Source organism: Heptranchias perlo, chromosome 24, assembly GCF_035084215.1.
Source record: "Heptranchias perlo isolate sHepPer1 chromosome 24, sHepPer1.hap1, whole genome shotgun sequence".
Lineage (NCBI taxonomy): Eukaryota > Metazoa > Chordata > Chondrichthyes > Hexanchiformes > Hexanchidae > Heptranchias > Heptranchias perlo.
In genome coordinates this window covers 42,952,896-42,968,516 of record NC_090348.1, presented here as the reverse complement: position 1 = coordinate 42,968,516, position 15,621 = coordinate 42,952,896, and the positions used below count along the sequence as shown (strand labels likewise).

At 40.9% G+C, this 15,621-nt stretch overlaps 1 protein-coding gene across 1 annotated transcript in view; it reads right to left on the bottom strand.

The window, feature by feature from the left end:
- Positions 1–15,621, bottom strand: part of exoc4 (exocyst complex component 4) — a 394,720-nt gene that overhangs the window by 328,301 nt on the left and 50,798 nt on the right. The window contains 2 exon segments of the mRNA XM_068005175.1: positions 200–377; positions 4,304–4,547. Of these exon segments, the coding sequence (XP_067861276.1) occupies positions 200–377; positions 4,304–4,547 (422 nt within the window).

The following is a 15,621-nucleotide window of genomic DNA, read 5'->3' as shown; positions in this document are numbered from 1 at the left end:
TGCTTACTACAAGTATTCTTTAACATAGAAGACTACCACATTTGTTAACACTCTCCCTCTCAAACATGCTACAAGCTGAATGAGACCAGCAAATGAAAACAAAATAATATTGCAATTGTAGCAGAGTAAGTGAAGTAACTGATCATCATCCAAGATTACTGCAGCTTGATTGTGACCAGCACAATGGGTCTTAGCTTACCTGAAGTACATTCTGGATCCTAGCCCACACTTCTGCCATGTCATACAGCTTGATCTCGCTCACATTCAAACCAGATGGGGACACAACCATTTGGTGAAGATAGTCGAGAACAATTTTATGGGCAGCAGCTACAGCATAGAATTTTTCAAACAGCAACTCAAGCAGCTCCAGTAGCAACCTAGGAACAAAAGCAAATACAAATCACAATCTGCTAAACAATATGGTGGCTGCTAACACAAGTATTGCAAGTCAGTTTTCGTTTCTGTATTTATAGTACTTTCTAGCTTGTGTTATTCTTACTTTGAATAGCACTAAATTAGTCATAAAATCGAGACAATAGGGAATTCTATTCATTTTGAAAAACGGGAAGAAAAGGTTTTCTGACGGTACAGGAAAGCAAAGAGGGAACTTTTGCTATCCTTACATCTTCAATCGCAATAAATGGGGTAAAATTGACTAACTTTGAATTCCATGTTCAGTAGAAAACTACTTTTAAACCTGCTGTTGCTACACAGGTATCAGCCCACCTGCATTAATGTGATCAAATGGTTCCCAATTACTTAAAATGATTGCCTTGCATGACAATACAAGTCACAATTGAAAGTGAAATTTAGATTGCTTCTGCAATCATTTCTGCGACAGTCATGAGCATCACCATGAGTATCATCCCACCCTTTAAATCCAATCATCAACTATTCTGCAGCACACCAATGACAACTGCATTTACCTCAGAACCAAGTCAGTGGTAAACAAATAGAAAGTGTAGTAATCTGATGCCTTCTCAGGTGCTGGTGCTTAGAACGAGCCCCACTCTAATAACATTTCACATTGTGAACTTTCTGCCAATATTTCTGTGCTCATCAAATTGGGAGGGGTCGTGCTGGGAATTGAACATCTTCCATTTCATCAAAAATTCCTGGGTCAGGTGTCACACAGTTCGGTGCACAGCATAGCTCCAGATAAACAATCAAGTCCTTTTTAAGTGTATCCACTTGGAGCGATAATCATGCTTGCACTCGGGTGACTGAATACTGCAAATACCTCATCTCAAATATACGAAGTGTAACGTCATCACATCAGAAGAGCAGTGAAAGTGTTGTGGGGAAACAGGGTCATAAAACCTCTGCTGAGCTGTAGACCTGGGACTTCAAATGTAGACCTCTTGGAAAATGTGATGCAGTTGCAATACATACATTAGAACCCATTTCCTTGTGAAAATTAACAGCAAAGTCCCTCTTGCCTATCATGTAATCACATTAACCACAGTATTTTCATCCTATGTTGTAAAATGTCTTCTTCCTATCACACGTGTATATGAGTGCATTTCTCCTAAGTCCGAAAGCAGCCACCACCCTCCAACAGGTTGCCTTGAGGTAAAAAATGTCAGTTCCGCCTGTAAAGCTCATTAAGTTTCCATGCTCAACAGGCTAACCGAAGATGACAATGAAGTTCTTCATTCTCTCTTCACTACAGCTATTTTATGAAGACTGGGAACAATTACTTTCTGTCCACTTACATCTTCACAAATTGTAATCTTATTGATTCTTGGAAAACAAATCTATCAAGACAATTTGCACAGAAATGGCCATTACTCACAGCAATGTAGTCCTCAATTTATCACCTTTTCAAAGCAATTAAGCTAGCTTTCCAAGAAAAATGATGGAAGCTAAATTGTAAACACTTAACTCGACAGAAGCTAGATGGATTCCACACAATGCACAAAATATTTCATGAGCAACAAACTAGTCACAGCACTTCATTGTACTGCATGCTGTATATTTCCTATAAAGCACACATATCATGTCAACTTTCTCTGACTGCAGCAAACAACAGAGACATGATGGGCAGCTATTGGACACAAAGAACAATAAAAATCTCATGAGGTTGACCAGATAATTCAAAAGCAAAAGCTGTGAATGAGACAAGAACAATGCCAGAGTTTGAATATAAATCCTATCTCATGGATCATCAGGTATTTTGTTTTGGGGATTATTATTGAACTGAATATATGCAGTCAATGTTAAAATATTGCCACGGTAATCAATCACTAGAAGCATCCCTGGGGCATTCAATTGTAAGTCGAAACTGGGCTTTTTATCTTTTAAAAAAAACTCCTCCATTTTTCCTTCCAATTTTCACTGTACGACCGTCCTCTCCTAGAAGCAGATAGCTGGGCTAATGTGCAATTCCACAAGTGCTGACAACCCTCCAATATCTCATCCAACAGTCCCTTCTTCATCTAGGCTGATCTAGTCCTTCCCCAATGTCCACACACGTGCACTTTCTAGCAGGCATCAGTTGATAGCTCTCCAACAGGAATCATAACCTACTTTCCCTTTCCTTGTCTAGGGGAGTTCAGAGCAGGTTATTTCAAATCTCCTACAACTCACTGGTAAGACCAAATTTCCAATAATGCATGGAATTTTGGAGCCCTGTCTTCAAGATTGTTAAATTATAGAGCACAGAAAAGGGCAAGGCTGGCTCCAGGATTTAGGGCTTAAGTTAAGAAAAGAAACACAAACACTGAAACTGATTTCAAGGGAGAAGTGATTTGGAGGGCACATGATTCAACTCTTTAAAATGATGAGAGCTGCTGCTAATATGGATGTAAGCTAAAGTGGACTGTGGTCACAAAAAGGAGACAGAAACACAAAATTAGCAAACCTCAAGTCTGGAGGTCAGCAGAAGTTTTTCTCTCCTGGCCAAGTATTGGGTATGAGGAACATATGTGTGTTAAAAAATCAGCAGCATACCACCTTATGTGCAATGCCTACATTTCAAGGCATTGCACCCTGAAGGACGTTAAGGAGGAACTTGTTGAAAAGGTATTGATTTTTCCATGTGAAATATCAAAAATCTGAAATGTCACACTTGTAGGTTAAAGTGCTTTCACTCAGACAAACTTAAAAGTGCAAACTGCGCTTTGTTTTTTTCTGATTTTCTCCACCCTCCTTCTGAAGGCAGTAACTCAGGTTTACATATGGCCCTCCAAATGCTAGCTGGCCCTGCCCAGTGGGCATTCTTCACATATGAACTGAGACAATAATGGTCAGCGGACAATGAAACAATGAGAACATCACAGCTGAGCCTGAACATATCCTCAAACACACTTTGTAGCAGGGGTCACTGGATGACTATTAGCATCATGAACCAGAGTTGATTTTTCCCTATTTCTAATCCAGAAGTAGCACCTCATCGGTTCCCTGACTGAGATCACCTAACTCAGCAGAGGTTGGAAATTAAATCAGTGATATTCCTGGTCTGTGTGGCTCAGTGCGATGTACTTTCCCACTGAACCTTCAAAATAGTAAAATCTGAACCATATTACCAATTTTTAAAAAAGTGTTAACAACGGTCAGTTAGTGCTGATTCAAACTGAGGGCTCTTGACACAACTAGAATGATACGATCCTATATTCAGTCAGTAAAGATTATTTGAAGGTTCCCAGTTCCTGTTGATATTTTATATATTCTTGTATCTTCACATGTGCTTGCTGGAATCAAACACAGGTTTAAAAAAATATCAAATTTGAAATTTGGATACTATTTTGCTATACATCAAGTACATAAGTACCTTGTTTCAGTGCTTGTAATGGTTTAGTTATCTATAGTAAAACGCACCACTCTTCTGAGCCACATGCAATCTGCTTCTCCTGTGTTGGAGCTGCCAAGGCATACCAGACTGAGTGCAGCTGGTAGAAGTTGTCCCAGCACAAAGCAAATTTGAAGTGTCATTTTCCTGTGCATACTTATGGTATGTAGGAAGTATTCCTTGAAGAGCCAGCAGGAAGCAGCCATATTCTGATCAATCATGAGTTATGCAAATTGAGGTTCACAAGTTTACAGCACAGTGTTCAAACATGTCACCAAGTCAAAAAACACACTGAACACAAATAATCATTTCCCTAAAAGTTCTTATAAAATTAAGAGTAGAGCTTAAAAATATGGAAATTGAGTCAAAATTTCCAAAATGATGCTGGAAGTTGCTGTAACTCTAATAGGTCAATTTATTACAACTTCAGTAGTGAGTCGCCATTTTCAAATGTTAATTGCCAAAGCATCTCTTTCTGTTTCCCTTCCCCCTTCTCAAATGCAACACCATTACCGAGGTTGATTCTCCTGTGACAGGGCTTCACCTCGCTGGTAAGCGTGGTCTGCGATCTGGGTTGTGGACCGTTTCACAATCTGTTCCAATTCTTGATTGAAGCGTTCTTTCGTAGCTTTGATTGTCTCAGGAATCTTTTTCAACTTGGCAAGGGCCTTTATCAGAATTCCCATGAAAAGTATGCTGTTCTCCTCTGGATCACGCTCTGGGTCCTCCTTTATATCTTGTAGGTTTATCTCTTTCACTGTCAAAATAAAACAAGTCCATTAAGTGAAAAGGTGCAAGTGATTCAGCTAATATTTAAAAAAAAATTTTTTTGGTGCTTATTAACTTCTTTAGGACATTGATCATATTTCTGCAGCAAATCAAAGGTGATCGTGCTCCTTGAGTGCTCCAATATGCGAGTGAACCCTCACCACACTTTGATGCAATCATGAGATGAACACAGCAACGGCAGAAACTTGAAAAATAATCTGGAGGGCAAGTGAACTTGCACCACGTATGCCATTAGAAGTCGAGGAGTATAGGAGTAAACAAGTAATGATATAAGAATGCATGGAATGACAAAAGGCCACTCGGCCCATCATGACTCATTCTTCCACAGGGGATGTAAAATATACTCTTTCATATATTCTACCTCATCTATTTCACCTCCCAAGGGAAAGTTCTCCATAAATACTCATCCATCTCCACTACAATGAAAGCATTAACCCCTACAGTAATGTTCCCCTTAAAATGACCACAGGAAACAAAGCAGAGCTTTTTTTCATTTTTATGAACTGCTCAGTTGCAGTACATCAGGCCAAAATAGTACTTTATTGTGTACTGCACCTTGCAATGACGACACAACATATAACTAAGTGGTGGCTAAGAGAGGGAACGGAGGTAGGGAAATGAAAAGCAGAGAGAAAAATTGCAAAGAGAACTGATGAAGACAGAACTTCTGTGCTGGGGCCTCAACTATTCACTATATTTATTAATGACTTAGATAACACAATAGAAAGCCATATATCCAAGTTTGCCGATGACACAAAGACCAGTGGCATTGTTAGTACTTTAGACGGGAGCGTAAAATTACAAGGAGACGTGGATAGATTAAGTGAGTGGGCAAAACTATGGCAGATGGATTTCAACGCAGGTAAGTGTGAGGTCATCCAGTTTGGACCAAAAAAGGATCGATCAGAGTATTTTTTTTAAATGGTGAAAAGCTGGGAACAGTGGAGGTCCAAAGAGATTTAGGGGCCAATGCACACAGATTACTAAAATGTAGTGATCAGGTACAAAAAAAATCAAAAAAGCTAATGGAATGTAAGCCTTCATATCGAGAGAGCTAGAATATAAAGGGGAGGAAGTTTTGTTGCAGCTGTACAAAGCTCTGGTTAGGCTACATCTGGAGCAGTGTACAATTCTGGATACCACATCTTCGAAAGGGTACACTGGCCTTAGAAGGAGTGCGGCACAGATTCACCAGAATATTACCAGGATTCCAAGAGTTAAATTATGAGGAGAGATTACATAAATTAAGCTTGCATTCCCTGGTGGGGGAGTCTAGGACAAGGGGACATAACCTTAAAATCAGAGCCAGGCCATTCAGGAGAGAAGTCAGGAAACACTTCTTCACGTAAATGGTGGTGGAAGTATGGAACACTCTCCCACAAAAAGCAGTAGATGCTAGCTCAATTATTAATTTTAAATCTGAGATTGATATTTTTGCTAGCCCACGGTATTAAAGGATATGGACCCAGGGTGGGTAAATGGAGGAGTTAAAATACAGATTAGCCATGATCTAATTGAATGGTGTAACAGGTGCGAGGGGCTGAATGGACTACTCCTGTTCCTAACTTCCAGATAACAAAATGTTGAAAAGGTAACTACAGTCCCCACCACTTAAAACATCCCCGTTTAAAACAGGCAGTCATTTATAATCGGCCAAAAAAGCGAGAAACCTTTAACCACTACATCAATTTCAAGGTTGTAGTTTACAGTGTCTTTGGTGCTCCATTTATTTCGAGCCAATGTTTTATTGGAATGTAAGCTAATAATTAATGTCAGCACTACAGACTAAGGGTGCTCAAAACCTTCCGTGACAAATTATTTTCTTTTCTAGTCACCCCAGTTCACCAGTTTTATTAAAGTCTTCCTTAAAGTAGATGGTTCAGTGTGATGATAGCAGACTATGTATTACTTGCAGGCAAATCTAAGACTTTCTGACCCGCTGCAAGACTCCTTTGTAACTGCTGCAGAATATGTATGAAAATGAAGAGCTTTGTCTCCCAATTCTCTCTCCCGACCTGGTAATTTTGTCTTGTCAGTTGATATCAGTCATGGCCATCACAACGATGTTTGTTGGCTTTCCCACCAACAGCTTGTAGTTTACATCACAACGGTGACTGCAATTCAAAAGTACTTCATTGGCTGTAAGGCGCTTTGGGACGTCCTGAGGTAGTGAAAGGCGCCATACAAATGCAAGTTCTTTCTTTCATGTATGTTTTAGAACTTGTTTAGTTAGTGCAGATAAACTTTGGATCCCAGGGTTGCTGGGAAATATATTTTGTTCTGTAAATATGTTCCATTATAAAAGTCAGCTGCTTAAAAATTGTCCATACAGCACATGCACGCAATGTTCATTTTACTGGCCATCATATATAGCGGGCAGATCGCATTTGCACAAACAGACCTGCCATAAGCAGTGGGGACTGGGTATAGGAACAATCAAACAAGTGTAATTGAAGAAAATAGCTCAAAAGGCAGTGTTGAAGTATATTTATTTTGACAGAATAATTGGATACAGGAGTCAAATTATTGCATTCATTCAAAAAACCCAGAAAGCGTCCCAGCAGCTTTGAATAATCATGACAAAGCAACTCATATCCCCATAGCCAAATTACTGTGATTTGATGTCTGTAGAAAATCCTAGTCTTACCTGAAAAAGATGTCCTTAGCCAAGACTAGCTACAACTACACACTTAGAATTCAAGCTTAACTTCACATCAGAGGCATGTTCATAAAGTGACTACATGCCCTGGCTTCCACATGGTGGAATAATTAAACTTTTAAGAAAGCATCACAAATATATCTGAGTGAATTTTACACTGTGAAAAGCCTGTGTCAGTTCTCTGCTTGACGACTGCAACTCCCCAGATAAAAGCATTCACTGCAAATCTGAGCAATATAAACTGAAATGCTGCCAGGAAAAGTTCCTCACAAATAAGTATTAGCACTTGTAACAGTGCTTTGCTGTGATGGAAATATTGGAAATATCAATTCAGTTTCAGTCATGTTTACATACACACCAATTTTACAGGCTCATGGGAAATACCAGTTAACTTCTTGTAAGCGGATCAAGTACAGTGGTCAATATTTTACACCAATATCCTTGAACAAGTGAAACAGATTCTTGTCATCGACAGCCAATGTCACCCGATTGGATATGGTTACATTTTTACAAAATCACTAAAAAGACAATGTGGACTCAGTGATTCAAAGGCTGAGGAGGCAGTTATTTCAGTTATTGGAGGCCATTTGCATCTTTGTCGTCAAAGAGGCATTCACAGTTATTCTAGACTTGAAGCTTACGCTCCGGTCCAATTTTAAATCGAATGTTTTGACAAGACATTACATGCTTTCGTAAATATTCATTGATTGTACAAATGAAAATCAAGAAATTTTCTTGGAAGCCCATTCAAAAAAAGTTAAAAAGGAATCTTCATTTACAAGAATCCAGATCCTTTTGTGAATGGGCAGATAGCCACAGTTTCTTCCATTAATGATAGTCTTCATAAAGTTACTTAGGTTTGCTGTACGCACCAAGCATACACAACAATCAAACTTCTTGTTGTGTCTTAGTTGCAGGGGTGCACCACAATGTTCACAATATTAAGGGCTCAAGAACACACAATGAAGAAAGATCTTCAACCTGCCACAGAGATGCTCATGATGTTGGATCTAGGGTCAACAATCATGATATCAGCAACAAAAACACACAGCCAGAAGTAAATTGCTACTACTGCAAACATGAGAGGTGCAGTCCTTATATCATGAACTATGTAGTGTTTTTACATGCTAATAATGCAAAGCTGCACAAATATAACTTCATATAGAACCACAATAATATATTTTCTCTGGCAGATTAGGAATTTTACCACAGCAACCAGTGTCTCCTACTGTATGAATATTGTTGATATCCTTCCTTTGGTACAATACAGATTATACAAAAATTCAGTGAAAATGCATATAAATGATGTTTGCAACACTTTGGAGCAGACCTTCAGCTTGAAAAACAAACAATGCTGGCATATTTAGTGGGCAGAACAATCCAATGTTAATCAATTTCTTGGGACACAGATATGAAGACAAATATTTTAATACTGTCCTATCAAGGTTTCATCTATTTAATCATGAACAAGCACCATGGTAAAAATACTTTCCAAGTATGCCCAATGGGATAGTCTGACCAGAAAAATTAACTATATTCAAAGATTATATATCTATTCGGAAGAAAAAGTTCATGATAGATTTTGGAGCAATACTTCAGATTGTGAAAGAAACAGGCACTGAAAAAGTGGTGTAATGTATCAAAATTATTGATTCCAACATTTAAAAAGAATGTCAAGAACTGCAGAACATATTGGATGAACGAACGTACTTATGGAATACACGAATACTACATAATGATGGTGCAAGTTGTATCATCACTGTCAAGTGTTCATATTACACATAATGGGAGGAACCGGCAACTTGTCAGAAGTTGGATATATTATATACATACACCTCCTATTACACTAGATCCTGAACATCCTGGAGACTGCAGAACATTCGATCAGTTACTTGATATTACCAGCACCGTGAAAACGATAAAGACAGATCTTGCTCAAAGTGCACATATATCTTCATTAGCAAAACAGATAACGATGCACATGCTGTTAATCCGTAGGGAAAAGAAAAAGGTACAATCCCACAACACCGGGATCTTGAGAACATTTCCAGTAAAATCTGGTGCTTCACTCACACCTTCCAATGACCTGCAAATGCAGCAGCTTGATTTACTCACCAGTGTCAATGAATCGACAATATTTGGCATAAGTCACAAATGCTATTTTTTCACCTTTTACAGTGTGTAAGATCAACATTTCCTCCCAAGTCTCAAGCACTGAATCACCAAGAGGATCGAGAACATAACTTTGAAGGGAGGATGTACGAAGTCCAAAATATTCAGGCATTTGTCAATTAAAACATCATCCAATGTATTCGATGGAAATGGTTTAAAAATGTGATGTAGTCAATGCAAATGTGTGTACGTTTAAAAGCATTGACTGAAAAGTGGTGAACGATATCAACATTTTAAAATATTTGTTAGGGAAGCATTTACAGTAAGTACACTCTGGAAAATGTTGACTATTCTGAAAGAAGTTGGTGTGAAATTTCTGACATCGAGAAAAATGCCCAGCAAAAAGTGATTAAGCATATTTATGACTCACACTCACATGGAGTGAAATGCAACTTCGGCAGTGGGCATACAATGGGCGGGAGTGGATTGGTCGCCCATTATACGCCCCGTCTGATTTTCCTTTCCAGTAAAGTCAATGGAAATGGGTGGTGTGTTTAACGAGCAGCCGATCCGCCACTGCCCGTTTTGCGCCTCACGAAAGTTGAATTTCATCCCCACTGTCTCATCATTCCCACCAAACAAAAGAATTATTAGGGAATTCCAAGAAATGCCAGTTGTTCAAAAAACCATCAGAACAAAATACATGCAAAATGCTGTCTCATTTGTCAAGACATCAAAAAGGTGAACATCAAAGCCTCACCTATAACAGTTTAGCGTATCTTTATACAACAGATTCACCTCTCTTCATTGGGAAGAAGCAAATCCCTTGGTAATTTGCTGGCCAGGTGAAGAAAGAGTATGAACTTGCATTTATGTAGTGCCCTTCACAAATTCAAGATGTCCCAAAGCTCTTCAAAAGTACTTATTGTCTGTGAAGTGTAGTTACTGTAATAATGTAGTGAAACACAGCAGCCACTTTGTGCACAACAAGGTTCCACAAACGAGAGAAAAGATCAGATAATCTGTTTCTTTTCCAGTAATCTTGGTTGAGGAATATAAATGTTGGCCAGAACATCAGCAGAACTCCCCCACTCTGTCAAATAGTGCCATGGAATCTTACACATATCATCCACTAGAGAGAGCAGACAGGGTCTCGGTTTAACGTCTCAAACAAAATACAGCACCTCCAACAGTTTAGCACTCCCTCATTACTGTATTGGTAATATTAAAAAGGATCTGTGCCAGCAAGTACAAAATAAACATATGAAAATGGTCCAAGCTAGTACAGTAGATGCTTTGTAAACACAACCGATTTCAAGCATGAATTCAACTGTTACTGTTAACATCTTTGTCTGGGTTCTAAAGATGATACTGAACACTCTTCTGCCGACAGCTGTCACTTAACTGCTGGCGATTGCTGTCTGCAGGAAAGGGCAGAATAATCTTCTTACAAATGCGTAACAATGAGATTACAATAATTGAAGAATTATTGGATGAATCACCGTTACCTTAACTCCAGTTTATCATTACTGAACACTTGGGGCAATGCTGCAATCGCATCATTTAAAGTTTCTTATCACAAACCTTAGGGGAGAAGCCAAATCCCCTGAAATGTATCAGTATTTTACTCTCCATTCTTAATAGAAAATTTTGTACTAAGTATTTTGAGTGCAGGTTGAACCTTGTGAGGTAAAGGAGCATCATGTAAGATGTACTTGAATCTCAATACTACCACTAGTTTCCTGAATAATAATAAATTAGACTTGAGATGACATATATACTTGAACTATGAAAACAACCAAGAATATTCAGTGTAACAGGTCAACCTCTCACCAACAAAAACCTGCAGAGTCAGCTTACACATGAATCATAGAATCATAGAAAGTTACAGCACAGGAGGAGCCAATCGGACCATTGTGTCCATGCCAGCCGAAAAAGAGCGATCCAGCTTAACCCCACTTTCCAGCACTTGGTCCATAGCCCTGCAAATTACGGCACTTCAAGTGCACATCCAAGTACTTTTTAAAATGAGTTGAGGGTTTCTGTCTCTACCACCCTTTCAGGCAGTTCCAGACCCCTACCATCCTCTGGGTGAAAAAATTCTCCTCAGCTCCCCTCTAATCCTTCTACAAATTACTTTAAATCTATGCCCCCTGGTCACTGACTCCGCTAAGAGAAATCCACTCGATCTCATCCAGTCATAATTTTATGTACCTCAATTAAAACTCCCCTCAGCCTCCTTTGTTCCAAAGGAAACCACCCCAGCCTATCCAATCTGTCATCATAGCTAAAATTCTCCATCCCCAGCAACATCCTCGTAAATCTCCTCTGTACCCTCTCTAGTGCAATCACATCTTTCCTGTATTGTGGTGACCAGAACTGTGCGCAGTACTCAAGCTGCAGCGTAACAAGTGTTTTATACAGTTCCAGAATAACATCCCTGCTTTTATATTCTATGCCTCAGCTAATAAAGGAAAGCATTCCATATGCCTTCTTAACCACCTTATCTACCTGTCCTGCTACCTTCAGGGATCTGTGGACATGCATTCCAAGGTCCCTCACTTCCTCTACACCTCTAAGTATTCTCCCATTTGTTGTGTATTCCCTTGCCTTGTTTGCCCTCCCCAAATGCATTACCTCACACTTCTCCGGATTAAATTCCATTTGCCATTTTTCTGCCCATCTGACCAGTCCATTGATATCTTCCTGCAGTCCACAGCTTCCCTCCTCACGATCGACCACACGGCCAATTTTTCTATCATCTGCAAACTTCTTGATCAAGCCCCCCACGTTCAAGACCAAATCAAAAATATATACCACAAAAAGCAAAGGACCGAGTAGTGAGCCTTGCGGGACCCCACTGGAACCCAGCCTTCCAGTCAACAAAACACCAGTCAACCATTACCCTTTGCTTTCTGCCACTGAGCCAATTTTGGATCCAACGAGCCACTTTCCCTGGGACCCCATGGGCTTTTACTTTCTGACCAGTCTGCCATGAGGGACCTTGTCAAAAGCCTTGCTAAAATCCACGTACACTACATCAAACGCGTTACCCTCATCAACTCTATGTTACCTGCTCAAAAAATTCAATCAATTTAGTCAGACATGGCATTCCCTTAACAAATCTATGCTGACTGTCTTTGTAAATGACGATTTATGCTGTCCCTCAGAATCGATTCCAATAATTTGCCCATCACCGAGGTTAGATTGACTGGCCTATAATGACTCGGTCTTTCTCTTTCTCCCTTTTTAAAAAACGTTAGCAGTCCTCCAATCCTCCAGTACCGCGCCAGTAGCCAGGGAGGATTGGAAAATGATGGTTAGAGCCTCCGCTATTTCCTCCCTTACTTACTTTAGCAGCTTGGGATACATTTCATCTGGACCTGGCGATTTATCTACTTTCAAAGATGCTAAACCCCATAATACTTGCTCTAAGCTTATCCCATCCAATATTTCACACTCCTCCTCCTCAACCACAATCACTGCATTGTCCCCTTCTTTTGTGAAGACAGACGCAAAGTATTCATGAAGAACCATAACCACATCTTCCACCTCCACACATCGGGCCTCTTAGAGACCAAAAAGGTAACCTACTCTTTCCTTAGTCATCCTAGTGCTCTTTATGTATTTATAACATTTTTGGGTTTTCCTTCATTTTACTTACCAGAATTTTTTCATGCCCTCTCTTTGCTTTCGTAATTTCCTTTTTCATTTCACCCCTGCACTGTCTATACTTCTTTACGCTTTCTGCAGTATTGAGCTCTTTGTGTCTGACATAAGCTTCACTTTTTTGCCATATCTTACCCTGTGTGGATACAGCAAAGGCTATGGGCCCCGACAACATCCCAGCTGTAGTGCTGAAGTCTTGTGCTCCAGAACTAGCCGCGCCTCTAGCCAAGCTGTTCCAGTGCAGCGACAACACTGTCTTCTACCCGACAATGTGGAAAATTGCCCAGGTATATCTTGTTCACAAAAAGCAGGACAAATCCAATCCGGCCAATTACCACCCCATCAGTCTACTCTCAATCAGCAGCAAAGTGATGGAAGGTGTCGTCGACAGTGCTATCAAGCGGCACTTACTCACCAATAACCGGCTCACCGATGCTCAGTTTGGGTTCCGCCAGGACCACTCGGCTCCAGACCTCATTACAGCCTTGGTCCAAACATGGACAAAAGAGCTGAATTCCAGGAGGTGAGGTGAGAGTGACTGCCCTTGACATCAAGGCAGTATTTGACCGAGTGTGGCACCAAGGAGCCCGAGTAAAATTGAAGTCAATGGGAATCAGGGGGAAAACTCTCCAGTGGCTGGAGTCATACCTAGCGCAAAGGAAGATGGTAGTGGTTGTTGGAGGCCAATCATCTCAGCCCCAGGACATTACTACAGGAGTTCCTTAGGGCAGTGTCCTAGGCCCATCCATCTTCAGCTGCTTCATCAATGACCTTCCCTCCATCATAAGGTCAGAAATGAGGATGTTCGCTGATGACTGCACAGTGTTCAGTTCCATTCGCAACCCCTCAAATAATGAAGCAGTCCGAGCCCACATGCAGCAAGACCTGGACAACATCCATGCTTGGGCTCATAAGTGGCAAGTAACAGTCGCGCCAGACAAGTGCCAGGCAATGACCATCTCCAACAAGAGAGAGTCCAACCACCTCCCCTTGACATTCAATGGCATTACCATCACCGAATCCCCCACCATCAACATCCTGGGGGTCACCATTGACCAGAAACTTAACTGGACCAGCCACATAAATACTGTGGCTACAAGAGCAGGTCAGAGGCTGGGTATTCTGCGGCGAGTGACTCACCTCCTGACTCCCCAAAGCCTTTCCATCATCGACAAGGCACAAGTCAGGATTGTGATGAAATGCTCTCCACTTGCTTGGATGAGTGCAGCTCCAACAACACTCAAGAAGCTCAACACCATCCAGGACAAAGCAGCCCGCTTGATTGGCACCCCATCCACTACCCGAAACATTCACTCCCTTCACCGCTGGCGCACAGTGGCTGCAGTGTGTACCATCCACAGGATGCACTGCAACAACTCGCCAAGGCTTCTTCGACAGCACCTCCCAAACCCGCGACCTCGACCACCGAGGACAAAAGCAGCAGGCACATGGGAACAACACCACCTGCACGTTCCCTTCCAAGTCACACACCATCCCGACTTGGAAATATATCGCCATTCCTTCATTGTCGCTGGGTCAAAATCCTGGAACTCCCTTCCTCACAGCACTGTGGGAGAACCGTCACCAAACGGACTGCAGCGGTTCAAGAAGGCGGCTCACCACCACCTTCTCAAGGGCAATTAGCGATGAGCAATAAACGCTGGCCTTGCCAGCGACGCCTACATCCCATGAACGAATAAAAAAATGTTCCTGGTCATCCAGGGAGCTCTGGATTGGGCAGTCCCACCCTTTTTCATTATGGGAACATGTTGACTCTGAACCCCTTGAATCCCTCCTACTGCTCTGACACTGATTTACCTTCAAGTCCACTTTTGCTAAATCACTTCACAGCATAGTAAAATTGGCCTTTCCCCAATGTAGAACTTTTATTCCGTTCTATTTTTTCCATAACTATGCTAAATCTAACTGAATTATGATCACTATCACCAAAATGCTCTCCCACTGATACTCCTTCCACCTGCCCAGCTTCATTCCCTAAAACTAAATCCAGAACTGCCCACCCCCCCCACCCTTGTTGGGCTTGCTACGTTCTGGCTAAAAAAGTTCTCCTGAGTGCAATTTAAGAATTCTGTGCCCTCTATATCTTTTGTACTGATTGTATCCCACTTAATATTAGTGGGGGATTTCAACTACCCTATTACTGCACTATTGTGTTTGCACTTCAGAAATTTGCCTACATATTTGCTCTTCTATCTCCCGCTGATTGTTTGGGGGTTGATAGTACACTCCCAGCAGTGTGACTGCCCCTCTTTTGTTCCTTAGCTCAACCCATATGGCCTCATTTGATGATCCTTCTAACATATCATCCCTCAACAGCCATAAATTGTTTCTTTAACCAATATTGCCAACACCCCTCCTTTTTTATCCCTCTCTCCATCTCGTCTGAAAGCCCCATAACCAGGAGCGGTGAGCTGCCATTCCTGCTACAAATGTACACACGACATGATATTTTCCCTTCTGCACCTTGAAGCAAAAGGTGGCCTTGACATTTAAAATAAAAAGATTAATATTTCATTACCATCTTGGTCACTCACACTTGGTCCAAGTTCATAACCTGCTGCCATTTTAATAGAATATTGCA